Source organism: Anopheles coustani, chromosome 3 (genome assembly GCF_943734705.1).
Source record: "Anopheles coustani chromosome 3, idAnoCousDA_361_x.2, whole genome shotgun sequence".
In the NCBI taxonomy this organism is placed as follows: domain Eukaryota; kingdom Metazoa; phylum Arthropoda; class Insecta; order Diptera; family Culicidae; genus Anopheles; species Anopheles coustani.
In genome coordinates this window covers 96048371-96071438 of record NC_071288.1, presented here as the reverse complement: position 1 = coordinate 96071438, position 23068 = coordinate 96048371, and the positions used below count along the sequence as shown (strand labels likewise).

The 23068-nt window shown below is 46.0% G+C and overlaps 5 protein-coding genes across 8 annotated transcripts in view; 4 read left to right on the top strand and 1 right to left on the bottom strand.

Annotated features, from left to right (window-relative positions):
- LOC131260839 (lissencephaly-1 homolog) overlaps positions 1 to 7282 on the top strand; it is a 37004-nt gene extending 29722 nt beyond the window's left edge. For all 4 annotated transcript variants that reach the window (XM_058262672.1, XM_058262671.1, XM_058262674.1 and 1 more), the window contains 5 exons: positions 2583 to 3040; positions 3128 to 3441; positions 3517 to 3672; positions 3746 to 3941; positions 4010 to 7282. In XM_058262672.1, the coding sequence (XP_058118655.1) occupies positions 2583 to 3040; positions 3128 to 3441; positions 3517 to 3672; positions 3746 to 3941; positions 4010 to 4083 (1198 nt within the window). In that variant the 3' untranslated portion in view covers positions 4084 to 7282. The remainder of the gene's footprint in view (positions 1 to 2582; positions 3041 to 3127; positions 3442 to 3516; positions 3673 to 3745; positions 3942 to 4009) is intronic.
- Positions 7283 to 7416: 134 nt separating this feature from the next.
- LOC131260847 (PRKR-interacting protein 1 homolog) lies at positions 7417 to 8691 on the bottom strand. Its single transcript, XM_058262684.1, has 2 exons — positions 8478 to 8691; positions 7417 to 8406 (listed from the first exon to the last, which is right to left on the bottom strand). Exons 1-2 carry the CDS (start codon positions 8592 to 8594, stop codon positions 7852 to 7854), a joined length of 672 nt encoding a protein of 223 aa, XP_058118667.1. The 5' UTR covers positions 8595 to 8691; the 3' UTR covers positions 7417 to 7851.
- A 178-nt stretch (positions 8692 to 8869) lies between these two features.
- Positions 8870 to 18370, top strand: LOC131260829 (clustered mitochondria protein homolog). Its single transcript, XM_058262659.1, has 6 exons — positions 8870 to 9205; positions 12589 to 16112; positions 16185 to 16310; positions 16383 to 16598; positions 16666 to 16874; positions 16949 to 18370. The coding sequence occupies exons 1-6, from the start codon at positions 9082 to 9084 to the stop codon at positions 17196 to 17198; spliced, it is 4449 nt and encodes a 1482-aa protein (XP_058118642.1). The 5' UTR covers positions 8870 to 9081; the 3' UTR covers positions 17199 to 18370.
- A 1082-nt stretch (positions 18371 to 19452) lies between these two features.
- Positions 19453 to 21222, top strand: LOC131260836 (ubiquitin carboxyl-terminal hydrolase calypso). Its single transcript, XM_058262669.1, has one exon. The coding sequence runs from the start codon at positions 19586 to 19588 to the stop codon at positions 21077 to 21079; it is 1494 nt and encodes a 497-aa protein (XP_058118652.1). The 5' UTR covers positions 19453 to 19585; the 3' UTR covers positions 21080 to 21222.
- Positions 21223 to 21595: 373 nt separating this feature from the next.
- LOC131260852 (alpha-ketoglutarate dehydrogenase component 4) lies at positions 21596 to 22679 on the top strand. Its single transcript, XM_058262689.1, has 2 exons — positions 21596 to 21890; positions 22111 to 22679. Exons 1-2 carry the CDS (start codon positions 21753 to 21755, stop codon positions 22231 to 22233), a joined length of 261 nt encoding a protein of 86 aa, XP_058118672.1. The 5' UTR covers positions 21596 to 21752; the 3' UTR covers positions 22234 to 22679.
- Positions 22680 to 23068: the final 389 nt, after the last annotated feature.

Sequence of the window (23068 nt, the reverse complement as noted above, 5' to 3'; positions counted from 1 at the left end):
GTCGGTCGGTCGATTATGATGCTGTTTTAAATAATTTACCCAACTTCAGCCGAAGTGTTCTGACCGGTTGCTTTAGGTGGAAGGTCGTGGCTTGGGTTTAGGTGATTGTTGAAAATCTGTTGGTTAATAATTTAACACGCCATTCAAGTGAACGAACGATCGGAACGCGGAGTGATTTATCAAACTCAAAACCCTAAGGAAACGGCACTGATAATCAAGTGCGCAACACCATTACCACCCCAATCGGGGGTGGTTCCTGGTTCATCGGATCAAGTGCGCTTTAAACACAGTTCATTGAAGTTGGAGGTAGCGGATGGAACCATCCCCCCGCCTTCCGATGGTACTTACAATCCGTTCCGTTCTCGGGGTTCAAATTGGTTCCACTTGTGTTGGCAATCTTGAAGCTTGAACGGATCTGACCGACAGTGGAGCACTTGCTGGGGGGATACTTTTCAGTAATTTTCTACAGCCATTCACAACTGGATCGTTACTGATCGAGATCTGCCTGCGCGCGGAGGTGCAGCGAAGGCGGTGATAAACCGAACCGAACAAATTCGTCTTGGAGAGGAGAGTGGAACCTCCGTTCCGAGAACCCAGAAGCTGGTGGTGTTTTAGTTTCGCCAGTAGAGAACAGTATCTTTGACGCAATGGAAGTGGTCCAGCGGATTCTTTTACACCATCGTTGAATTGCACTGGTTCCTTTCCTCTGGAGCTTTGTCGTTGTTCAAGCCGTGGATTGTTAAGTGACTAATGTGCCATTTTGTTCGATTACCGTTCAGTTTAAGGTGTTTGGTTCGCGGGAGGAGGCGGATCGGTGTATCGCAACTTTTATGATGTATCGGTATCGGAAATTGATGAACAGTAATCGCGATTGAGGTGCAACATGTTTTGAAACTAATCTCTGCTCGATCCCCACGTTCGGGGTCTCATGGTAGAACGATTCTGGGTGGATTGATTGCTGCATCGTGCGAAAAAAGCCAATCTCGTAGACGATCAATCACGTTGGAGAGAGAGGATGTTAGCAACATGGTTTAATGAAAAGCATAACATCCGTTTCGCCATAGAAGACCATCATCACAAGTCGACGAGTGAAGCTAGTGATATTTAATGTATGGCCATTTCCTGAAAATCGAATGCCCCCGTTTCTTCTAGAACTAATGGAACTAAAGGGCGCGGCGGCGTTGGTTGCTAGATATACCACACGACGAACTCGGATTACATTCTGTGCCTACAGTTTCCTTGTCGCTCAATTCATCATGCTCGTCGAAGCGAGGAACGAACACCACGTGGAAATTGAAATCGTAACGGCACCCGCCTTGTGCGGCCTTTTTCTTTGACGCCGATTTTTCCGCCACTGGTTTTACGTTCGCGCGTCCTTCGGCTGTGTGTTAATTCTGAGGACGCAGATTTATACGGAGATAATGAAAATGCATTCATTTCGGCGTAGAATTAGTCCGTCTGCTTCTCGCCGCAGCGGGTTTTCACCTCTGCTCGAATGTTCTGTTCGATTTTAAACGCTTTAGCGGTGGCGCCTTTTTTTCATTGAGCCCCCCGCGACTGTCTGTCTGGCGGGCAGACGAGGAAGGAACGGGCGATTCGATCTTACACGGTCGTGGGTTTTTGCTGAGACACCACCGAAAGCAAATCGACTTCTCTTTTCTATCAACTCTATGATTAAAATTGTTATACAAACTACGACATTGGGCTCGATCGAAAAACATCATCCAGGCTAACGAAGCATGACTATACAAGTCGCTCATTTCGTATTTCGATTAAAGGCGGAAGATTTTAGGATGTCTGGGCTGGCTCGACAGGTGGCAATGGATGCGTGCTTTAGTTACAAATCTATAGCTACAAGTAAAAGGCTCAATAGGAACGGACATGAGTCTCCATAGCAACGAAAAGTCTTTCGGTTTTAAGCAACCCCGTGCCAGGATTACTTTTTCGTTGCTATGGCACTGCATGGTTTTCTAGGGATTTATGAAAGCAGCATGCCATACGAGAAGATCCACATTGTTGATTAATCGAAAGGAAATCATTGTCGATTTGCGAATCACATTGTTAAAGTTTTGTTTTTCATCGTCTTCACTCCGGCTGACCGTGAAACTCCGTGGAACGGGCGCGTTCGCTCTATTTTGTTCCGAATGAGAAAATGATTAATTATTGTTCATGTTTTGTTGAATTTTTTGTCCCCTTTTTTCTGCACCCGACGGCGCTTAGTTTACAGTTACTAGCAGTGTGAAGGAAGCCCACCTTTGTGGTGATGATGATCGGATGCGTGCATGGCCTTCTGTATGAAATGGTGATTTGTATCATACCATGATAGCGCAGAGTTGCTAGAGTACAAAGTTTGCCAGGGTTAACATTCCGTTTGGATGTAGACTTCACGTTTTAAGGCTGCTCGGAAGGTTAGGGACGAAATCAATCTTTGCTTATCCCTGGTGGCCTTTGTGTTGGTTTGCTGCTAAATGTTAATCATAGGTCCATCCATTCAAACCCCTATTTGGAATGTTATCTTTAAACTAAAATATGCTTCAACTGAAACATACTAATATCGTTAATATTATTCATACTTTCGACAGTAACCAAGCGATTGCCGATTATCTTGGAAGCAATGGATACACAGACGCACTGGAAGCATTCCGGAAGGAGGCGGACATGCCGAACGAAATCGAGCGCAAGTATGGTGGGTTGCTTGAGAAAAAGTGGACCTCCGTCATCCGGCTGCAGAAGAAGGTGATGGAGTTGGAGGCGAAGTTGTCCGAGGCGGAGAAGGAAGTGATCGAGGGTGCACCAACGAAGGCAAAGCGCACACCGAGCGACTGGATTCCGCGGCCGCCGGAAAAGTTTGCGCTCGCCGGACACCGGGCCACAGTGACCCGCGTCGTGTTTCATCCCGTATTCAGTATGATGGTGTCGGCGTCCGAGGACGCTACAATAAAGGTGTGGGACTTTGAGACGGGCGAATACGAGCGCACACTGAAGGGTCACACCGACTCGGTACAGGATCTTGCATTTGACTCACAAGGAAAGCTTCTCGGTAAGAAACCATCCATCAACACAGCAAGCCAGCGAAAGCGCAGTGTGTGCGGCATTAATACAACTGACATGTTTTCTTCCCCCACAGCCTCCTGTAGCTCAGATTTATCGATCAAGCTGTGGGATTTCCAGCAGACTTACGAGTGCGTGAAGACAATGCACGGACACGACCACAACGTATCGTCGGTATCGTTCGTGCCGGCAGGTGACTTTTTGCTGTCAGCGTCCCGTGACAAAACGATCAAGATGTGGGAGGTGGCCACCGGGTATTGCGTCAAAACGTTCACCGGCCACCGGGAGTGGGTACGCATGGTGCGAGTTAATGTGGACGGTTCGTTGATGGCATCATGCTCGAACGATCACTCAGTCCGCATTTGGCAGACGAATTCAAAGGAATGCAAGGTATGGACAAATCATTAATGTTGTAATGTTAAGTACTAAAACTATTTGGCTAATGCATGCCTTTTTTCAACGCAGGCGGAGCTAAGAGAACACGAAAATACGGTAGAATGTATCGCCTGGGCTCCGGAATCGGCAGCAGCGGCAATAAATGAGGCAGCCGGAGCAGACAACAAGAAAGGCGCACATCAGGGCCCATTCCTGGCATCGGGATCACGAGATAAAACCATAAGGGTAGGTAAAGTGTAATGCGTAAGAAAAGATTCGTCTGATACTGATCGAATTGTTTCTTTGATGTTTCACTTAGATTTGGGACGTCAGCTCCGGACTGTGCCTATTTACGCTGGCCGGCCACGACAATTGGGTGCGTGGTATCGTGTTCCATCCCGGGGGCAAGTACATGGTTTCAGCAAGCGATGACAAAACGCTACGCATCTGGGATCTACGCAACAAGCGTTGCATGAAAACGCTCTATGCTCACTCACATTTCTGTACATCATTGGGTAGGCTTTTGAATCGATTAATCCTTATCTATGACCTTTTGGCATTCATATGTCTCGTTTCATTGCAGATATGCATAAATCCCATCCTTACGTCATATCCGGCAGTGTGGACACGACGGTCAAAGTGTGGGAATGTCGCTAAGTCAGCCTCAGCGGGCAGTCTCCGGCATCTTGTGGCAGCTTGGTTTGTTGTGGGTGTAGTGCGCACGCGGCCCAATAACGCCCCCTTTTTATGTTCGCTCTTCGACAAAGCAAGGCAAGACAATAGCGCGGGAGATGGCGTGACCACCCTCCTCTCGGTCAATATCAACTATGTTCGATGATGGACAAGTTGGATGAGATTAGGTGAAGGGATGTATGTTGAGAGGATAATGTTGTGTTCTTGCATATAACGGCAGGTGAATAAGAAAAGGATGTTTCAGGAGAGAGGGATCTTTTTAGTTCGATATATTAGTTCATTTTCATTTTCACATTTTACTCAAAATGATCCTACAGAGTTGAAAACAAAAAGTCGACGGAGAGAATCGACAAAGGTGTGTGGAATGTTACTAATTTTCCTATCGGGGGCGCGATATTGAACGTGGAATTTCTGGGTCCGCTGATTGATGAACTTTTGTCCCAATATGTTTGCAGTTTGTTACTCAACCTAAAATTCATACAAAACCTTATGCTAATGGACTCACACGTAGGAGTACACAAAACACACATACACATAAATACAATATAATTATTAGCAACATAGATTTACCATATGCGACGATGGGTTAAAATTTCTGAAAGAGGCAATTGTGAAACGTTAAAAACGAGGAACATCTGAAGGCGAGAAAGTGAGTGAAATGTGAAAGAAGCAGAGCCATTGCAAAAATAGTGCAGATTATATGATAGAATTTACATCTTTTCCACTTTCACTCCTCGTAGGAACAGCATAAGAAAAGCGAGCGAAACGTGATCCACAAGAGCTGAAACAGCCCAGTAACAGAAGAAGGTAGGATGGAAACGAAAAAAAATGATAAGAGGATAGAGTTGTGTTGATAAAACGGAATTTTGTCGATCATTTGGTGTGTGTGTGTGTGGAAAAGGCGAATGGCAGATATTACATAACAATATTCTTACAATTAAAGCTATCGAAAACAGTCTAAATCGATCGAAACTTGTAAATCGTATCGAGGAGTGCAACATCAGATAATGAAGGGAATTTTGTGAAAATGGAATCGATTAGTGAGCGTGCGACACGCTAAGTCAAATTGAAACTGTGCCACCCCGCTAAATAACCGCAAGTGCTCCGCTACCCCAAAAACGAATACCATCTTCGTGAACCGACCACCTCTGGTTTGACCGCTCATCGATTCTTCTCCGTCAATGGTAAAAAGTGCGAGGATATTGTGTACACAGTCAGTCGGTGAAAATGTTCGCGTGTTGTGCATTGTTTTACATGATGGACCTGTACGGATATTTTGAGCCATGAAAATTGTCCCTTTCGGCTGAACAAATCCCCCCTTTCTCCCAGTAAGGCATTACTGATTGCCGCTTGACAAAGATGCGTGGATGGTAGAGTATCATATGCCACGAATAAATTCCTTACAACAGCTTTTGCGTATTGAAATTGTACAAACAATTCGTTGCTTATGCACATAAAGTATAGTTGTCAAAAACTTTAAAGGACAGTGGTTACCGTAATCTAATATTTTGCTTACGTGTTTTGTCCTCAAACGCTTCAGTGAATTTAACGAAACAGAGTAACGTTAGAGAGAAAAAACCAAACACCAAACGTGTAAAGTGTACGTGTTTCATTTCACTTCTGTTTGGTAGACATTTTAGTTTTCGTTTTTTACTGGAAAGAATGCTATTTCTATTTATAAATCAATCCGAATTGTCGAGCCTTAAAGGACCATATAAAACTTCTTGTTCTGTTAACGTGTCCTTAGAAGTCTAGTAATGAAACATGTGAACTAATGACCTAAAAAAAAGATCCCTCCCTCCATGAGCGATTCCCCGGGAGGAGGACTTTGATCATCATCTCGGTGCTCATCTATGAATGAATTGCTTGTTTTGTCAAGATGCTGTTTGTACATAGTGCGAATAGTAGAAATAGTTAGTATGTTTTAATGTGGACATGATCCAATTGGTTAGGATAAGGTAGAATAACGTTGCACCGAGTCCTCTCGTTCCGGGCTTCTACAAAATGTCATCCTTATAGACTAACGGAAGGAGCCTGTTGGAAAGGAACAAATCGACTACGAATATACACAGACAACCAAACAGTCCATAATGTAAATACTTTGTTACAGCACAAGCATAACACTGAACTGCATACACCATCTCCAAAGCGCATCCCCACGGTGAACCTCAAGATCGACAGTAGCTCGTTAGAACATCTTAACGTGGATGCTGCTGCACTATGGATGATTGAGCTAAAACAACGGAGCAAGAACATACAAAAACTTGGCGAAGTTGGATATATCCCCATCTGGTCAAATCTTTGGGACTGGGGCTAGGAATCCCAGGCGCGCTGTTGTGGGAGTAGGATGCATGCGGGAATGTGCGAGTGTGTGCAATTGTTTCATTCTATTTAAATTATTAAACTATTTCTTATGCCCCAATTAACATACCCCTACACCATTACGAAGCAACTGCAAAACAATTAATCGAATGATGGAGATACGCGAACATAGCAGCAAACAAATAACAGTTAAAACTGCTAAAACTACTATTATTATTACCTATTATAACTACTACGAAATATTGCCACCGTTGCAAACTACTTCTAGGAGCAACGACACTCAAGTGTGTTAAATCAGGATGTTGCAAGACCCTGAAAAGATTAGGCAAGAACGCTCAATACCAGCATAAAACAGTGTAATAGATGTGTTCGAAAACACAGTTGTTGCCTGGAATAGAAGAATAAAAAAAAGGCAAATTATCTTCCTCTTACGTGTGGTTAAGATACGACAAAGATCGGTTAACTTTCGGAGGATATTTGCAAAGAATGAAAGTGTTGGTTGGAAGATTAAATGCGTCGGAGTTTGTTGTCTTCTGAAAGCGTAGGCAACGGACATGATTTGGTTTTATTTGCCTGCGGTAAATAGAATTTATAATCACCAACGACGAAACTGGAAAACATCTTTTCTAGCTTTTAAAAGTGAGTTGCTAATGAATTGACTTGAATTCGAGCAAAAGAAGAAAAGCAAGAGAGTAGGGAAAAGAACAGAGGAAAATGATATGTTGGAAATGAAGTGGACAGCAAAGAAAAACAAACTGTGCGTTATGTGAAAGCAAATGAAACGGGATTATAATTTGAAGGAAATATATATTAATACATTGACAGTGAACGTAAGATGAGAGTGCAAATATATTTAAAGTTTTATTATTTTCTTTTTCACACTTTTGGTTTCTTTTTATTTCGTGCAGAATGATGATATTATCAATCGAAAGCGTTTCAAAATAGCGCGTGTACAAGGGAAGAATCAGATCGATACTTTATTTTATTTTCACTCGACTTCAGCGTAGTCTTGACACTGTTTGTTTAGTGGTAAAGGGAGGTTTAGGTTAGCCCTTTAGAGGGAGGAACTAAAAGCAGACAAGGGATAGGATATGCTAATGCTTGTTGCTTAAGTTAAAATATTGGAATAAGAAATACAACAAACTGCTCCTGAAAAACACCGTATCAAGAAACTGTGGAATCCTGATAAGCGTTACAGTTAAAATGTTTTATTTAGAAATCATTTCAATGTTGATGTTCACAGTATTTTCCTACTATTGGGGAAAATTCGTTTTCCCGGCATTAGAACAAGAATCGCCTTTTTCATCCTATCGAAAGAATTTGGCTGTTTCCATACTTTCTCTAGAATGTTTAGGCTTTCACAATGGACTATTTTCTTAAGATCTCAGCATGCCGACTGTTTGTACGAATTCAATTTCGATTTGGAGATTGGTTTGCATCGTCTTTCTTACATACTTCTGGCGTCTTTGATGGGGTTTCAGCATCTTGGTGACTTGGTTCGTCATCGCCACTGTTCTGTTTGGTTTCCTTTACTTGCTCTACTGACTCTTGCCGCGATTCTGCATCGCCCCCTTCATTATCGTCGTTTGTCCCATCCGCCGCATCTTCACTTTCTGATGAAGATGAAGGTTCTTCGGATTGGGTCAGTTTTGGTTTTTTGTTGCCATTTGCCTTTTGCTTAGCTTTCTTTTTCAATCGTTTCGCTCGCTTTTTCGCCGTGCGCTCTTCCGCCAGTTGCTTATTTTGCTCCAGCTTCTCCTGGAATGCATCATCTAGCTGCTCGGCGCGGCTTTTCTCCTGTATTTGCTTCTGGCGAGCATATTCCTTGCGTCGCAGATGGCGGTACACATGAAACTCTCCGGAACCTGCACCGGCACTAGAGCCCATAACATTGCGGACAAACGAGGGAATAGCATTAGAAAAATCACGGTTCTTTGCAGGTCCTGGTATGATCACTGGTTTGTCCTAAAAGTAAAGAAAATAGTTGGTCAACGATCTCGGATTGTTTGGGTCAAGAGGATTGCCGACTTTCTTACCGGGTTCTTCATGAGCTTCTCCAACTTTGCTCTTTGTACATCTGCTGCATTGCGAACAACAAATTTTTTCTTCTCGACTTCTTTGCCCGATGGTTTGACTTCGTTGCGTATCTCCATGGTTTGGGATGGATTATTGATCACCGCGAAAATACTGCAAATATTCTGTTCCGTAGCTGTTTGTTTACATACCGAGGAAAATATCTGCTTATCCAGCGATTGCGTTTGACAGCAGTTTTGAAACAATCGTGTTTTCTCGTTCCCACTATGAGTAACTACCACGGTCTCTTTCTCGTGATGTCATGTGAAGCAGCATGCCGTTGACAGTTCGATTTTCTGTTCCTGAGCGAAAGGGTGTGCTGCTCGTAGTGTGCCTTTGCATCGGTCCGGTACGGAACGTGGACGGTACGTCGGAAAAGCCGGATACTTACTTCCTTAGTGGACTGCAGACTGGACTCTTGTGTTCCTGTGGCCTCGTCGAATGTTAGTAGTGTGCTCTGGTGTGTAGAAAGTACGACGGAGTCCATTAAACCGAACGTGGTGCTCAACGGGAAAATAGTGTGATTTTGCGAAAAACAGGCGGCAGCAGGTGCGGACGAGAGTGCAAATGGCTCTGGAAACCGAAAATGTGCAATCTACTGCCGGGAGTGTAGAAGTTTCAGTAGGCTTAGACGGAAGTGCCTCAACAACATCGACCGGTGCTGGAGCGGAGACCGCTGGGAAAAAGAAAGGTTAGCTTCGACTTTACGCAAGCTGTCGTAACTGGCAATTTTTCAGAAGCCTCAAATAGTTCGAGGACTATTAAACTATGTTTATTATGTTCTTAGTTGAACAGTTCGTCGATGCCGGTAGATAAGTTTCCAAACGCATGGTAAACCGCGTGCACGAAGAAAAACTTAGTTTCACTCAGCGTAGTCATATAATCAGTTACGTAATTACATGGGCTCCATCTGACGGACGGAGAGAAGCAACTCGCGGCCGCCGATTCAACGGCTACAAAGCAGTAGTAGACGGCCGTCTGTCTCTGCCTTTCGAATGCAATATGCTGGAGGAAGTCCTCATGCTCTTCTGGAAGTTTATGTGCTAATCATCTGTCCTTCAAGGCGCCATGCGCCGGAATGACATTCTGTCGTTTTGCAACTAGGATATTGATCGTTCCGGATATAGTTCTATAAGTAAAGAATTGAACAAAATTACTAAAAACTACGCAACGCTCTGAATTATTGGGCAAAGATTAACGGCAGGAGCATACAAACGCGGTTTGCAAGACAAACTAGCATAGAAACGACAATGAGAGAAGATCGCGCATCTCACGGTTCCACAGCAGGAGAGCGCAAACCCCAAAAGTGAGAGAAAACATAAAACAAAACATAAGTTTAAGAATAACGAGTTTATTTTCCTGTAACAGAACTATAACATATTCGCAGCACAGTTTTCTTTTTTAGCAAAAACAGACGAATCTGCTTGATGTACGAAGAATGATGCAATACTTAGTCGTGTCGGAAAAGAGTTCGCGGAGCCGGCAAAGCAAGAGATTTATGAAGAATGCGGAATCAGCATAAACTAGAAAACAACACCTCGTGCAGTGGGGGATGCGATCATAACCATGTGACTGCAGGCAGGATTTTTCACCTTCCGGAGAGCTTCGGTTAATTTCTCTCACGGGGTGGTGTTGTAATGTGCTGGCATGCTGGCCCATGCTGTCAACGGTGCTTGCACCCCACAGGCTGTCGAATTATCTCCCGTGGCAATATTGTCACAAATTTAAACATAGGTTAGACCGGCCTCGTAAACGATGTAGGTCTTTCAAGCGAGGAAGTTGAATCGTTGAAGCTTAGCTAACAGATACATTGCGAAAGGGAAATGTAAATAAAAGTGATAAGTTACGGGCCGGCTTTTAAAAGTTTTGACCGGCTGGAACACTCGTTATCGCTTGATTAAGCTACCATGGGCAACAACTGATTATAGAGGAGCGACGATGAGTTACACATTGATTTAAACGCAAAACACGTATTAATGTTTTATTTTACTTCATAACAACGATTTGTATTCCATTCTTTTTGTAGGCAGGCAAGAAATACAACCAGCCTTTGCCGAAGACGAGTCATTGCGTTGGGAACTTTGACCCTGTTTCTGACGACATTTTTCAAGTGGTAATGATAATTTTATCTACCAACAAACCCGGTTCACGAGAAGTAAGATGAAGGGTCTAACTGTGTCCCCCCAGGAGCAACGGTAGTGTGTTCCTTATCAGCTTTAAACGATCCAGCGTACGATGGGTACGGAAATGAAGTCTAGTAAGATGATGAATGTGTAATGCACGGAACAAATAGAGCAGAAGGCCAAATTGACAACCATCACAGTCCGGTGAGAAGTGGCGTTGTCATGGTGCATGTGCGATAGGCGCTACCCCGCTGGTTGTGTGTGAAGATGGTCCCCATGTGGCAACAGATTCAACTAGGGCACATGTCTGAACGCTATCAACTCAACCGCCACTTGCTTCTTGAGTGGCCACTGTCGGGGGCCTATGCTCAGGTTAAACTCCGCCCCGGAAAGGGTTTGAAGTAGGATGTTATGACATCCAAATCCATCACATCTGCAAACAACTATTTACCCAGACTTGCATTCTTTGCTTTATTTCTTCCAAAGACATAATTTTGTTCGAAAAAGGTACAAAAGTGCATCGGAAGACAGTTCATCCGGACGATGCACTCAGGTCGTTGCATTTGCATTTGCAATCAACCGTCTACATGTCTTAAGATTTCGCCGTCTCGTCTTCTGTTTGTCTTGGAGGCGACATGTCAAGCAAAGATTCCTGTGTGCTGAAAGCGCCGTCAGTACATTAACCATTGTGTACTCTCTTTTCGTGTACTTCCTACCTAGAAAGGGATGCCGATGGTAAACCTTAAAGGTCGCCAACAACTCTTAAAATAAAGACGTTGTCTCACAATTTTGCATGATAATATTTCAAAATTCAGTTGAATATGTTGGAAGCTCTGTTTTGCTATTTTAGCTATTCTACACATAACACAGAACCACAGAAAAAGGGACGTTTTTGTGTGATCTATTTCAAGTGACATGGTGCCAACGAGGATTATTTTTTAAGATAGAAGACTCCCAAGCCGTCAATGCATGTCCCAGAATAGCTTAAAAGGACGGGTATATCCAAAAATAAACTGTCTCTATTCTACCCATACGTACAGTCGTCTTCCTAATATGGGATTCCCGAACTAGTATGGCATAGAAAGTGGCTTTGTCTATCAGACTCTCCAAGCTAGTTTACTAGCAAAATTGTATATTATTCAAAACAATTACCTTTTCGTGGGTTGCACTTATTTGTAGTCCATGTAGCTCCAATTGAGAAAGGCGCCACAAGGTGTGATTGCCATGCAAATGACTTCTATGCTTTGTGAAAGCGTTTATTATGTATAAAAACATTCCTTCTCTAAAGAAAGTTAAAGCGTCAACAGATGAAATATTTGAATTGTGAAGCGGTAAGACAATCAATCTAATTTATGGTTCAGCGAATGCTAAACACGGGTTTGAATTAGATGAAAACTGGCCTATGCTTAAAGTTCAAGGTCTGCTCCCAATGCACGCACCGATGGCAGTATTCACGGATGCAGCTTGGGTTCGGCTGCCCATGAAAGAATTTGAATGAATCCAATGAAACGCGGCACTGCACATGATGCATCTAAACGGCGGTAATGACGGAGATGATAAAATGTTGCCTTTCGTGAGTTGAACGAAGATGGAATGAAAAGTACACTCAGATGGCTTTGCGTTCGTTCATTGTACACCGATTTTCGGTGGACCTATTTTTATCCCATCATCAGCCAAAGCCAACTTTGTTCCTTGGCATCGTGTGACGAAAATCTTGTTGGAACGGTAACTGTCTGCTTTACAGCGCGGCGTCGAATGGTGATCACTACCGTGTTACGTAAGAGTTGTAGTACATTTAAATCTGTTGATCGTTCGATGACTTGGCGGATGATTTGTGAACTGTAACTATAACTGTCATATACAGTTGGAATTTAAAAATAGTAAAATCATTTAAAAAATGATCAAATTTTCAAGATTTTTAATGCTGATTATTTTCGATCTTCTTTTGTAGGAAATTCCAAGAACAGAAAACACAATGGAAAAGCCAAATCGCCACCGGTGGCGAACGGTCATGCAGGAGAGAATGGACTGAATGGTCACATCAGTGCGGACGAATCGGAACCTGCCTCGACCGCGACGAATGGGGTCGACGGAGGTAAAGCAAATGCCGGTGTGGCAGGTGGTGGGGGAGGTTCAAACAGCAACGAAAGTGGTGATGATGGTGGCAAAGGTGCTTCCAGCGCGGAGGACGAAATGTTGAAGTTGATGCAGGAAACCGGCTTTACGGTGCAGATATTGTCCCCGGGCGTGGAATCGCTCTCGATCCAGGTATCGAGTATGGAGCTGGTGCAGGAAATTCATCAGCTGCTGATGGACCGCGAGGACACATGCCACCGAACTTGTTTTTCGCTGCAGCTCGACGGCGTTACGTTGGATAATTTTGCCGAGCTGAAGAACATCGAGGGCCTGAAGGAGGGCTCCGTGATTAGAGTGGTGGAGGAGCCGTACACAATGCGTGAGGCACGCATTCACGTGCGCCACGTGCGCGACCTGTTGAAATCGCTTGATCCGGCCGACGCGTACAATGGAGTCGACTGCAGTTCGTTGACCTTCCTGAACACGATCACCGCCGGGGATATTATGGAGAAGAAGAAGCTGCGCCAGGATAGTGTCGATTGTACGCCGCCGGACTTTATCATGCCCGGTGCGAAGGAACGTCCACTGTTGCCGTTGCAACCGGGGACGGGGAAAAAGGGAACGCCGCAGCCACTAAAGGTGCTCACGACATCGGCCTGGAATCCGCCGCCCGGGCCTCGAAAACTGCACGGAGATTTGATGTACTTGTACGTGGTGACGATGGAGGATACACGATTCCACATTTCCGCGTGCCCTCGCGGGTTCTACGTGAACCAGTCGACGGACGATGCGTTTGATCCGCGGCCGGCCAATCCCTGCTACCTTTCGCACTCACTGATCGACTTGTTGACGCAGATTTCGCCCACCTTCCGGCGTTGCTTCGCGCAGATGCAAAAGAAGCGCACCCAGCGGCATCCGTTCGAGCGCGTAACAACGCCCTACCAGGTGTACACGTGGACGGCTCCGGCCCTAGAGCACACCATCGATGCCATCCGTGCCGAGGACACGTTCTCATCGAAACTCGGCTACGAAGAGCACATCCCTGGGCAGACGCGTGACTGGAACGAGGAGCTGCAGACGACCCGGGAGCTCCCACGGGCGACCCTTCCGGAGCGTTTGTTGCGCGAGCGGGCAATCTTCAAGGTGCACAGTGATTTTGTGACGGCGGCAACGCGCGGCGCCATGGCCGTGATCGATGGCAATGTGATGGCAATCAACCCGGGCGAGGACGCCAAGATGCAGATGTTCATCTGGAACAATATTTTCTTCTCGCTCGGCTTTGACGTGCGTGACCACTACAAGGAGCTAGGCGGGGATGCGGCCGCCTTCGTTGCACCACGCAACGATTTGCACGGTGTGCGCGTGTACAGTGCGGTCGACGTGGAGGGCCTCTACACGCTCGGGACGGTCGTTATCGACTACCGTGGATACCGCGTGACGGCGCAATCGATCATTCCGGGCATCCTCGAGCGCGAGCAGGAACAGTCGGTTGTGTACGGATCGATCGATTTCGGCAAGACGGTGCTATCGCATCCAAAGTATCTCGAGCTGCTAAACAGCGCCGGAAAGCATCTGAAAATTCTGCCCCACAGCGTGCTGAACGACAAGGAAGAACCGATCGAGCTGTGCTCGTCGGTGGAGTGCAAGGGTATCATCGGTAACGATGGCCGGCATTACATCCTCGACCTGTTGCGCACCTTCCCGCCGGATGTAAATTTCCTGCCCCTACCGGACGCTGAGGAAGCGATCGGTAAGGAGAGCCAATCGATGGGTTTCCCGATCGAGCATCGGCACAAGCTGTGCTGCTTGCGCCAGGAATTGCTGGAGGCGTTCGTTGAGAACCGCTACCTGATGTTCATGAAGCATGCGGCGCTACAGTTACAGCAGTGCGTGAAGAAGAAGCAGGATCAAAAGGCACAAGCTGCCCAAGCGGCTGCCGCTGCAGCAGCGGTAAAGTCTTCCGAGGAAAAGAAATCCCCAGAACCGGAGGGTGGTGAGAAAGCGCCACAAACCGCCGAAGCGGCGGATTCGTCAGAGAAAAAGGAGGAACCGGTGAAATCGGGTGAGAAAGCACCCGCGAAACCATCGACTGTGCCTACGGTTATCCCGAAAGCGGACAGTGATGAGGCGAAGAAACTCGTCGAATCGTTGATTTCTAGCGAAGAAAAGAACGAAAGCAAGGAACTGTTGAAGCGCGCTTGCGAAGCAGTCGGTTCGCTGAAGGAGTACGAGTTCGATGTCCGCTTCAATCCCGACGTTTACTCGCCCGGTATCCGGCACGTTGATGAGCCAGCCGGTGCCAATTCGCTGCGCAAGCAGAAGCAGCTGGTGAAGGATGCGGCCGAGTTCCTGGTGAAGCATCAGATTCCGAGCTTCGTGCACGAATGCCTGGACCATTCGTCGGCGCCGATGGATGGAGTGACGCTCACCGAGTCGCTGCACAGTCGCGGCATTAACGTGCGCTATCTGGGCAAGGTGGTTGACTTGCTGGCCAAGATCCGGCAGCTGGAATATTTGCACACGATCGCCGTGTCGGAGCTGATTGTCCGCGCGGCGAAGCATATCTTCATCACGTACTTGCAGCAAACGGACATGATGAGCATGGCGGCCGCCATAAGCCATTTTCTGAACTGTTTCCTCACCGTTTCCACCAACGGATATACCTCCGGATCTGGAAATGGTGCACTGGACGAATTCGGTTCGAAGTACGGCGGCAAGAAGCAGGGCAAGGTGAACAGGCGAGGTGGGAAGGGAGGAATTGGAGTGGGCGGTGGAAGGGCCATTTTCCAGGCGCCCCTGGCCGACAATAACGAGTGGCAATCGCTCACATCGAAGGTGCTGTGGGGTCAGATTCGGCAGGAGTTGAAATCATACTGGGGCTATGACCTGGTGGTCCCCTCGACGGATGGCAAATCCAGTGGCAGCGGACAGCAAGTGATCGAGTCGATTGAACCGCTGATCGGTGCTTTCAAGCTGCAGAAGATCAGTGTTCTGCGTGCGTTCTGCCTCAAGGTAGGCGTCCAGATTATGCTGCAGGAGTACAACTTCGAGCAGAAGAACAAACCGACCTTCACCGATGCGGACATTGTGAACGTGTTCCCGGTGGTGAAGCACATCAACCCGAGGGCCACGGATGCGTACAACTTCTACACGACGGGACAAACGAAGATCCAGCAGGGCTATTTCCAGGACGGGTACGGTTTGATCAGCGAGGCACTGAACTTGCTAAACAACGTGTACGGCGCGATGCATCCGGAGAACGCCCAGTGCCTGCGCATGTTGGCCCGTCTCAGCTACATCATGGGTGACCCTCAGGAGGCTTTGGCCATTCAGCAGCGTGCCGTGTTGATGAGCGAACGAGTAAACGGTATCGATCATCCGTACACAATTTCGGAATATGTAAGAAATTAGCATGGAAAATGGTGTGCTGCAGAGGCGCTTAGAGTAACGAACTTCTTCTTTTTTTCACAGGCTCACCTTGCATTATACTGTTTCGCCAACAGTCAAATCAGTACCGCACTGAAGTTGCTGTATCGTGCCCGATATCTGGCCACGATCGTATGTGGTGAGAATCATCCCGACATCGCTCTGATGGATGTAAGTTAACAACATGATTATTCCGCGATCGAAAAACATTCGTTTGTATTTTCCTGTGTTTCTTGTTTGCAGAGCAACATCAGCTTGATTCTGCACGCTGTCGGTGAATATGAGCTGTCGCTTCGCTTCCTGGAGCATGCCCTCACCCTCAACATCCGCTACTATGGCGAAAAGTCGCTTAAGGTAGCCGTCAGCTACCATCTGGTGGCACGAACACAAAGCTGTATGGGTGACTTCCGGTCAGCACTAGTGAACGAAAAGGAAACATATGCCATATACAAGCAGCAGGTAAGTGGAGAGCATATTTCCTCGCGCAGGATGGGAATCTTATGGTTTTCTGCTTCATTTGTTTCAGCTTGGAGAAACGCACGAAAAGACACAAGAATCGTCCGAATGCCTTCGTCACCTGACGCAGCAGGCCGTCGTGTTGCAGAAGAAGATGATATGTGCCAACGGGAAGCTGCTGAGCACTGGGCTTCCTCCGATTCACATTCAACCACCGTCGATGGGCTCGGTGCTAGATATGCTGAACGCAATTAACGGCATAATTTTCGTACAAATTAGGTAGGTTGGCAGCGTACATAACGCCGTACCACAAGAACGTTCTATTGACACGTGTTTCTCATGTTTGATTTCAGTTCCAAAGAAATTGCCAACTTCAAAAGTGAAATCGAAAAGCGACAAAAGGAGGCAGGCCAAAGCCAGCAGCCAGCTCCTTCATCGCCGTCGACGGTACAGGCAAACCAGGAGGAGGTCGATCAAATGTTGATGGAAACGATGCAGAAAACTGCCGCCGGTATTCCGTTCGAAGAGCAGCAGCTAGGGGAGGAGCAGAATAAGAAGGAACCGGTTGCCTCGAAGGCCACCGAGCCGACATCTTCGAGCTGAAACAACATTCACCTAGCTACCGTTCCCTTGATCATTACGGTTTGTGTAAGCACCACCTAATTGTTGGAAGGATTTTTCAACCGCGTCGGAAAAGTTAGGAGCATCATTTACCATGGTTCAGAATATGCCCTTCCCAATGTTCTACTGCACACTACGTATTTGAACTCTTTTTTGTCCGCTTCCCTTCATTTACCCACCCTGAAAGCATAATCACATTCAACCCTGCCTATCTTACATGAACGAACCGGCCTTCGTTTATCTCATTGACGTGAATAACTGTTTTCGCGGACGAGTTTTCAGCGCAAACATCTATGAATTAATCGTAAATCCTCCTCATTTCCTTAGTTTTTCTCTTTGTCAGGTAGCATTTAGTGAATGTAGAATAGGTTTTTGTTTGTAGTTGCTGTGTGACTCACCGTAATCAGTGCATCATTATCCGGTAGCCACAGCTGCTTTTGCTCTTTACATAGGTATAGGTTTCGTGGTGGTTTCCATACCGCGGTTCACGTTCGTTTCTTCATTCCTTCCTTAGGAAGCACAAGCTGCAATGCTGTTGAAAATTACCACTTGCCACAAGGAATTGAAACAAAAGCACACACAAAACGGTAAATAAAAAACAACCCAGTGGAGCGTAGCTTACATTTCGTTTTGTTTGTTTAGACAAATTTGGTTTATTAAAGTTCCTCACAAATGCCAAGCATGAGCTGCAAACACGTGTCCAAGAATGGGTGGACTAATGCTAATCGAAGCCAAGTAAAACTGATCGAACTTACAAGATACCCCAGGAAGTCAACAGAGAACTCTAAAAACGCGCACCGTTGGTGGCCCAGAAATTTAACAATTAGTTCGTGAGTTTTCGCTCTAGTCAAACCTTGTGACCAAAAATGAACGCAACCAAACCCCTACCATTTTCGCTTGGAATAACCACATGCCACAACCCGACTTAAGGAGAATCAACACCGAGAGTAATGTTGTTCTAAACATCACAAAATGCACCGCAAATCACAACATAATACACCCCACCATAAACCGCATAATAGATCTTAGTTATAAAAGCAATAAGTAGTCAAAAGCGCATAAACTTATCGCAATAAGGGACGTGTTGTGTCACGAAAGTGTTCCGAGGAGTTTAGCTAGGCTTTTTGTGATTAATCGTCGAAATGCATACATTTGGTTGGCGAACCAGGAGTTAAAACAGTGCGGTGGCGTCGAACATGATCCCCTTGGGAGAAGCAATCAATAATATTTTAACTCTCATCTTGACGTTTTCAGTTTTTGGTATATTAGGAATAGGCTTAACCAAAAGGACCGGGAAAGTGGGGGAGAGGGGGCTAGTAGGCAGTCATCTAGTACATAACACAATCCACCATTTTATTCAGTGAACAAACTAGAGACGACAAAACAGGAATAGAATGAAGCGTCCACGAAAAACACTAGAGAGATGCGAAAAAATTAACCATCATTGAATCGTAAATAGCAATAACATCTCGAGCATATGTAACATTTGTTGGCCAAATGGAGAGACGTTCGGGAGGAGTCCTAGAGTAGTAACGGTCTAATCAAGAAAAGATCTTTTCGGAATAATATCAACAAGTGTTGTGACGAATAGTCAACCACACCCCGAGATCTACCTCCATGGGGAGCAGAATGATTAAAGCAAAGCAGGCAGCTTTTCTTCCTAGTGTTTTTTTTTCGGGAAGGAGGACGAATCCTAATCAAGACGAAGAACGATTGAACAAAGCGAATAACAAAAACAATAAACTTATCAAAGTAGAGTACGAAGAGTTTATGACCGAATGGAAACGTAAACCTGATGACAATTTTATTTCATTTGCAGAAACATCCAAGGGAAGAGGTTGGTGTTCAAGTCGAATTTTTATCATGCGAATAAATCTTCAAAACGTGGTAGTAATTTGTTAATTTTCTAGCGGTCATTTTGAAAAGATTGAAGGGAAGATGTAAACAGCGCAACTGTGTTCATCAGCATTGGTGCAACGGTGATACAATTTAGATGGGATCCTCGGATCCGGAACATTCAAATCACATGTTCAAGCAGTTTCTTTGGTGAAAAACTAATTGATCTTTTTAATTGATTGCGATATTTGACTAGCGCCAAACGGCCACTGTTGCGTCGAATTATTTCGATTTCAAATTGGTTGTCAAAGGACGATTTGACATTAATGTGAACGGTTGGTAGACGCAACGGGAAACGAGGGGAACTGTTTGACAGCACGCTGTCTTTGATGGCGAAACAGTAAACACTCGTAAACAAAGGCGACACAAACACGAATTGCAAATAATTTGCGTGAAATTGAAGTCGACGATCGCAAATGGTGCCTGGGAAAAGGTTGCGTTTAAAAAACGACGTAGAAGTGTAGAAAGTAACGATGCCAGTCGATATTAACCGGCTAACGGACGGGTGGCTGGAGTTGGAGAGCGACCCCGGATTGTTTACGTTGCTGTTGGAGGATTTCGGTGTGAAAGGAGTGCAGGTGGAGGAGATCTACGACTTGCAGAAGAACCTCGAGGGCCAAGTGTACGGGTTTATCTTTCTTTTTCGCTGGATCGAAGAAAGACGTGCCCGGCGCAAGATCGTCGAAACGACGGACATTTATGTGAAGGATGAGGATGCGGTGAACAACATATTCTTCGCTCAGCAGGTTGTACCGAACAGCTGCGCGACGCACGCCCTGCTCTCGGTGCTGCTGAACTGTTTCGACATCGATCTCGGAACTACGCTTAGCCGATTGAAGATGCACACCAAAGGAATGAGCCCGGAGAACAAGGGTTGGGCCATCGGGAACACACCCGAGTTGGCATGTGCGCACAACTCACATGCGATGCCTCAGGCGCGACGGAGAATGGATCGTAATTCCGGCGTCAGTACGGGAAGGTTCACCGGAGAAGCATTCCATTTCGTCTCGTTTGTTCCAATCGATGGTCATCTGTTCGAGCTGGATGGACTAAAACCTTTCCCGATGGATCACGGACCATGGGGAGAGAAGGAAGCCTGGACGGACAAGTTTCGACGGGTGATGTCGGATCGGCTTGGCATCACGACCGGCGAGCAGGACATCCGGTTCAATCTGATGGCGGTCGTGCCGGATAGGCGCATTGCTATCACTCACAAACTGAAAATGCTTCGCACGAATCAAACCATCGTTTCGGCCGCGTTGGAAAAGCTGTTGAAATCGGAAAAAAGAGAATCCGCATCGACAAGCCGTGCCCAGGCAGTAGCGTCGGGAAAGGAAACCGGAATCGTCGTCAAAAAGGAACCAGAATCATCTCCTGTTAAGCTATCCTCGGAATACTCCGAGCTGCTTGCGATTAAAGAGGAAAAGCAGCCAGAATTTCAACCGTCTTCGCCTTCAGTTTCCGTTGCGAAGGATCTGGAATCCTTCGTTTCCATGAACAATTCATCCGATTCGGTGGAAATCATTGGCGAGTCGCAGATTAAACAGGAACAAGATCCACCACCCTCACCGCCCTCTTCCTTCATGGGAGCCGGTACTTTCTCGCCGAAGGATCTCCTATCGCTACTGAAGAATCTCGAGTCGGAGATAAAGATAACCGAGCAGCATTTATGCGACGAGAACGAAAAGCGTGAACGTTTCAAATTGGACGATTGCAGACGGACGCACAACTACGACGAGTTTATCTGCACGTTTCTTTCGATGCTGGCTCATCAGGGCGTGCTGGCGGAGCTGGTATCGCAGGATCTCATCGCGAACAGAAAACCCAGTCTGGGTGGAGTGCAGAATAGCGCCAGCAGGGCAATTTCACGTAGCTATAAGAAAAATGCAGCCACTAATGGATCGTCGCCGAAAACACCCGGAGCCAAACGGCGCCGTGGAAGGGCAAAGTGTCGCAAACGGAAATGAGAGATCGCTATGACTTTGTTTTAATTTCATTATCTTTTTACCCATAGACATTTCCATGTATCTTGTTTGCCCTCATAATTTGGGGCATCAGGAATATTTTGAAATCAATAAATTCGTAGTGTAACTCAATGCAAGCAAAGCAGGATAAATGAAGCGTTTTTCATGCGTGTTGGGATTTTTAAAGTTCCGGCTCAAAGAACGACGCTAGGTGCAAGACCTAGTGTTCAACACTTCGTCGCTTAAAGACCAGAGTATCTAGTTATTTTCAGGTACAATCATTCAAAGCTACCTATAATTCCTATTTTCATTTCGTCACACCGAGGCAATCTTTTTATGGACCATGATTGGAATTTTCGGTATGTAAAAATGGTCCACGAATCACCTCTTTTATTGTTTAAAGTGATTTTTTCAACGAAAAATTCAAACAAAAACCGTCGATTGACATATAGGGCATAACTACATACCTTGTTAAATATATGCGCCTTGGCCACGCCTCAGTTGCGACATGTAGATTCCGTCAAATTAATAATAACAGAGCAGAAAAAGTAATTCTGCAGTAGCCCGATATCATTCTCCCACGTTTTGGCCTTCGTGATTTGTTGATATTGAACATACCGCGACCGTACTGGTGTACGACGATATCTTCACTTTTCGCCGGAAGTTTAAGCACGCCATGGTAATGTTGCGATCCGTGCTATCATCTGCCCGACGCATTCCGTTGATCAAGTTCCGCAAGGGAGGCCCCTTTTTGGACACGGTCGGCCAAACTGCCGGTGGAGCAACCGGCTCGGCAGCAGCAGCAGCACCGGCGGTAAGTTTCTTCGCCAGGGAATTTTGGCAAACGCTTCCGGGTGACCCGGGTCTTTACTAGCTCGCACAGGTGACGTCCATTTCAAACGTTTTGTTCATGGTCCCTTTTTCGGTCGATTACATAATTGTTTATACCGTGTTCCGCTGTCGCTGCGTATTGTTCTGGTGCTTATGTTAGGCATTACATTCACTTGCGACCCCATCTGGTGTTCCATTTTTAGCATGCACGGTCCGTGTCGTCCGGAGAAGCGATCGAGGAATGGCAGCTGCCGGCGCGCTACCGTAGGAAACCTATCGATGACGTCGAGATGGAATGGATCAACCGCGGAGGACCGCCAGCTTAAAGTGATCACCACCAAGAACGGCGCTCCCTTCCTTTTTGCACTTCCGGCCAAACGAAGGAGGGATCATGCGTTCTCTAGTCTTGTGAAGCAAGCGCAAACAAAATCATTTATGTGTAGGCGTAGGGACAAAGTCCGTTCCGGGGGAGTACAGCTTACCTTCGATACGAGACCAGTGCTACTTTACAAATCCAACCAACTTTCGTCTCTCATCGGCTTACTTATGTCTCTCATCCCGACGGAAGTAGTCTCACGATATCCTATAAATTTTAACTGAAATATCCTCCACCGGAACCGGTTGGTGAAGGACCTTGTAAATCGATATAAATCGCAGCGCGAATATTATGCATTCGACTGGGGCAGCTTTCTGTGGATGGAGCGATGGCGTGGCGGATGCTGAATAAAAAACAAAAATAAATATTCTATCGATATCAACAATGGTGCTACTGAAAAAAAATACGTTCCATGAATTGTGTGGCGGGATTGGATTAAATCCGAAGATTATAAACCGTGCATGGTTTCAAAATTAGCTGGAACTTCACATAAATGCGATGTTAAAGGGCTGACCACAACAACGGCTTCACGTGCCCGTTATGCGGTTGCCATGGAGTGCATAATGCCTGCTCTTTTGCATGCTTTCAAATGAGCCAGCACGGCTCACGGGCGCTCTATCGGTGTGGTTAATTAATGATCATATTCAATTCAATTAACTATTCATTTAACGACGCCATTATGTGTGGCGCCGCTCGCTGGGCTCCTGGTGACGAAAGCGTGACAGGGACGTTAAGTGCGTTAATTTACTTTGAACGCATGAAAGGCTGGATTTTGTCGTATGCAG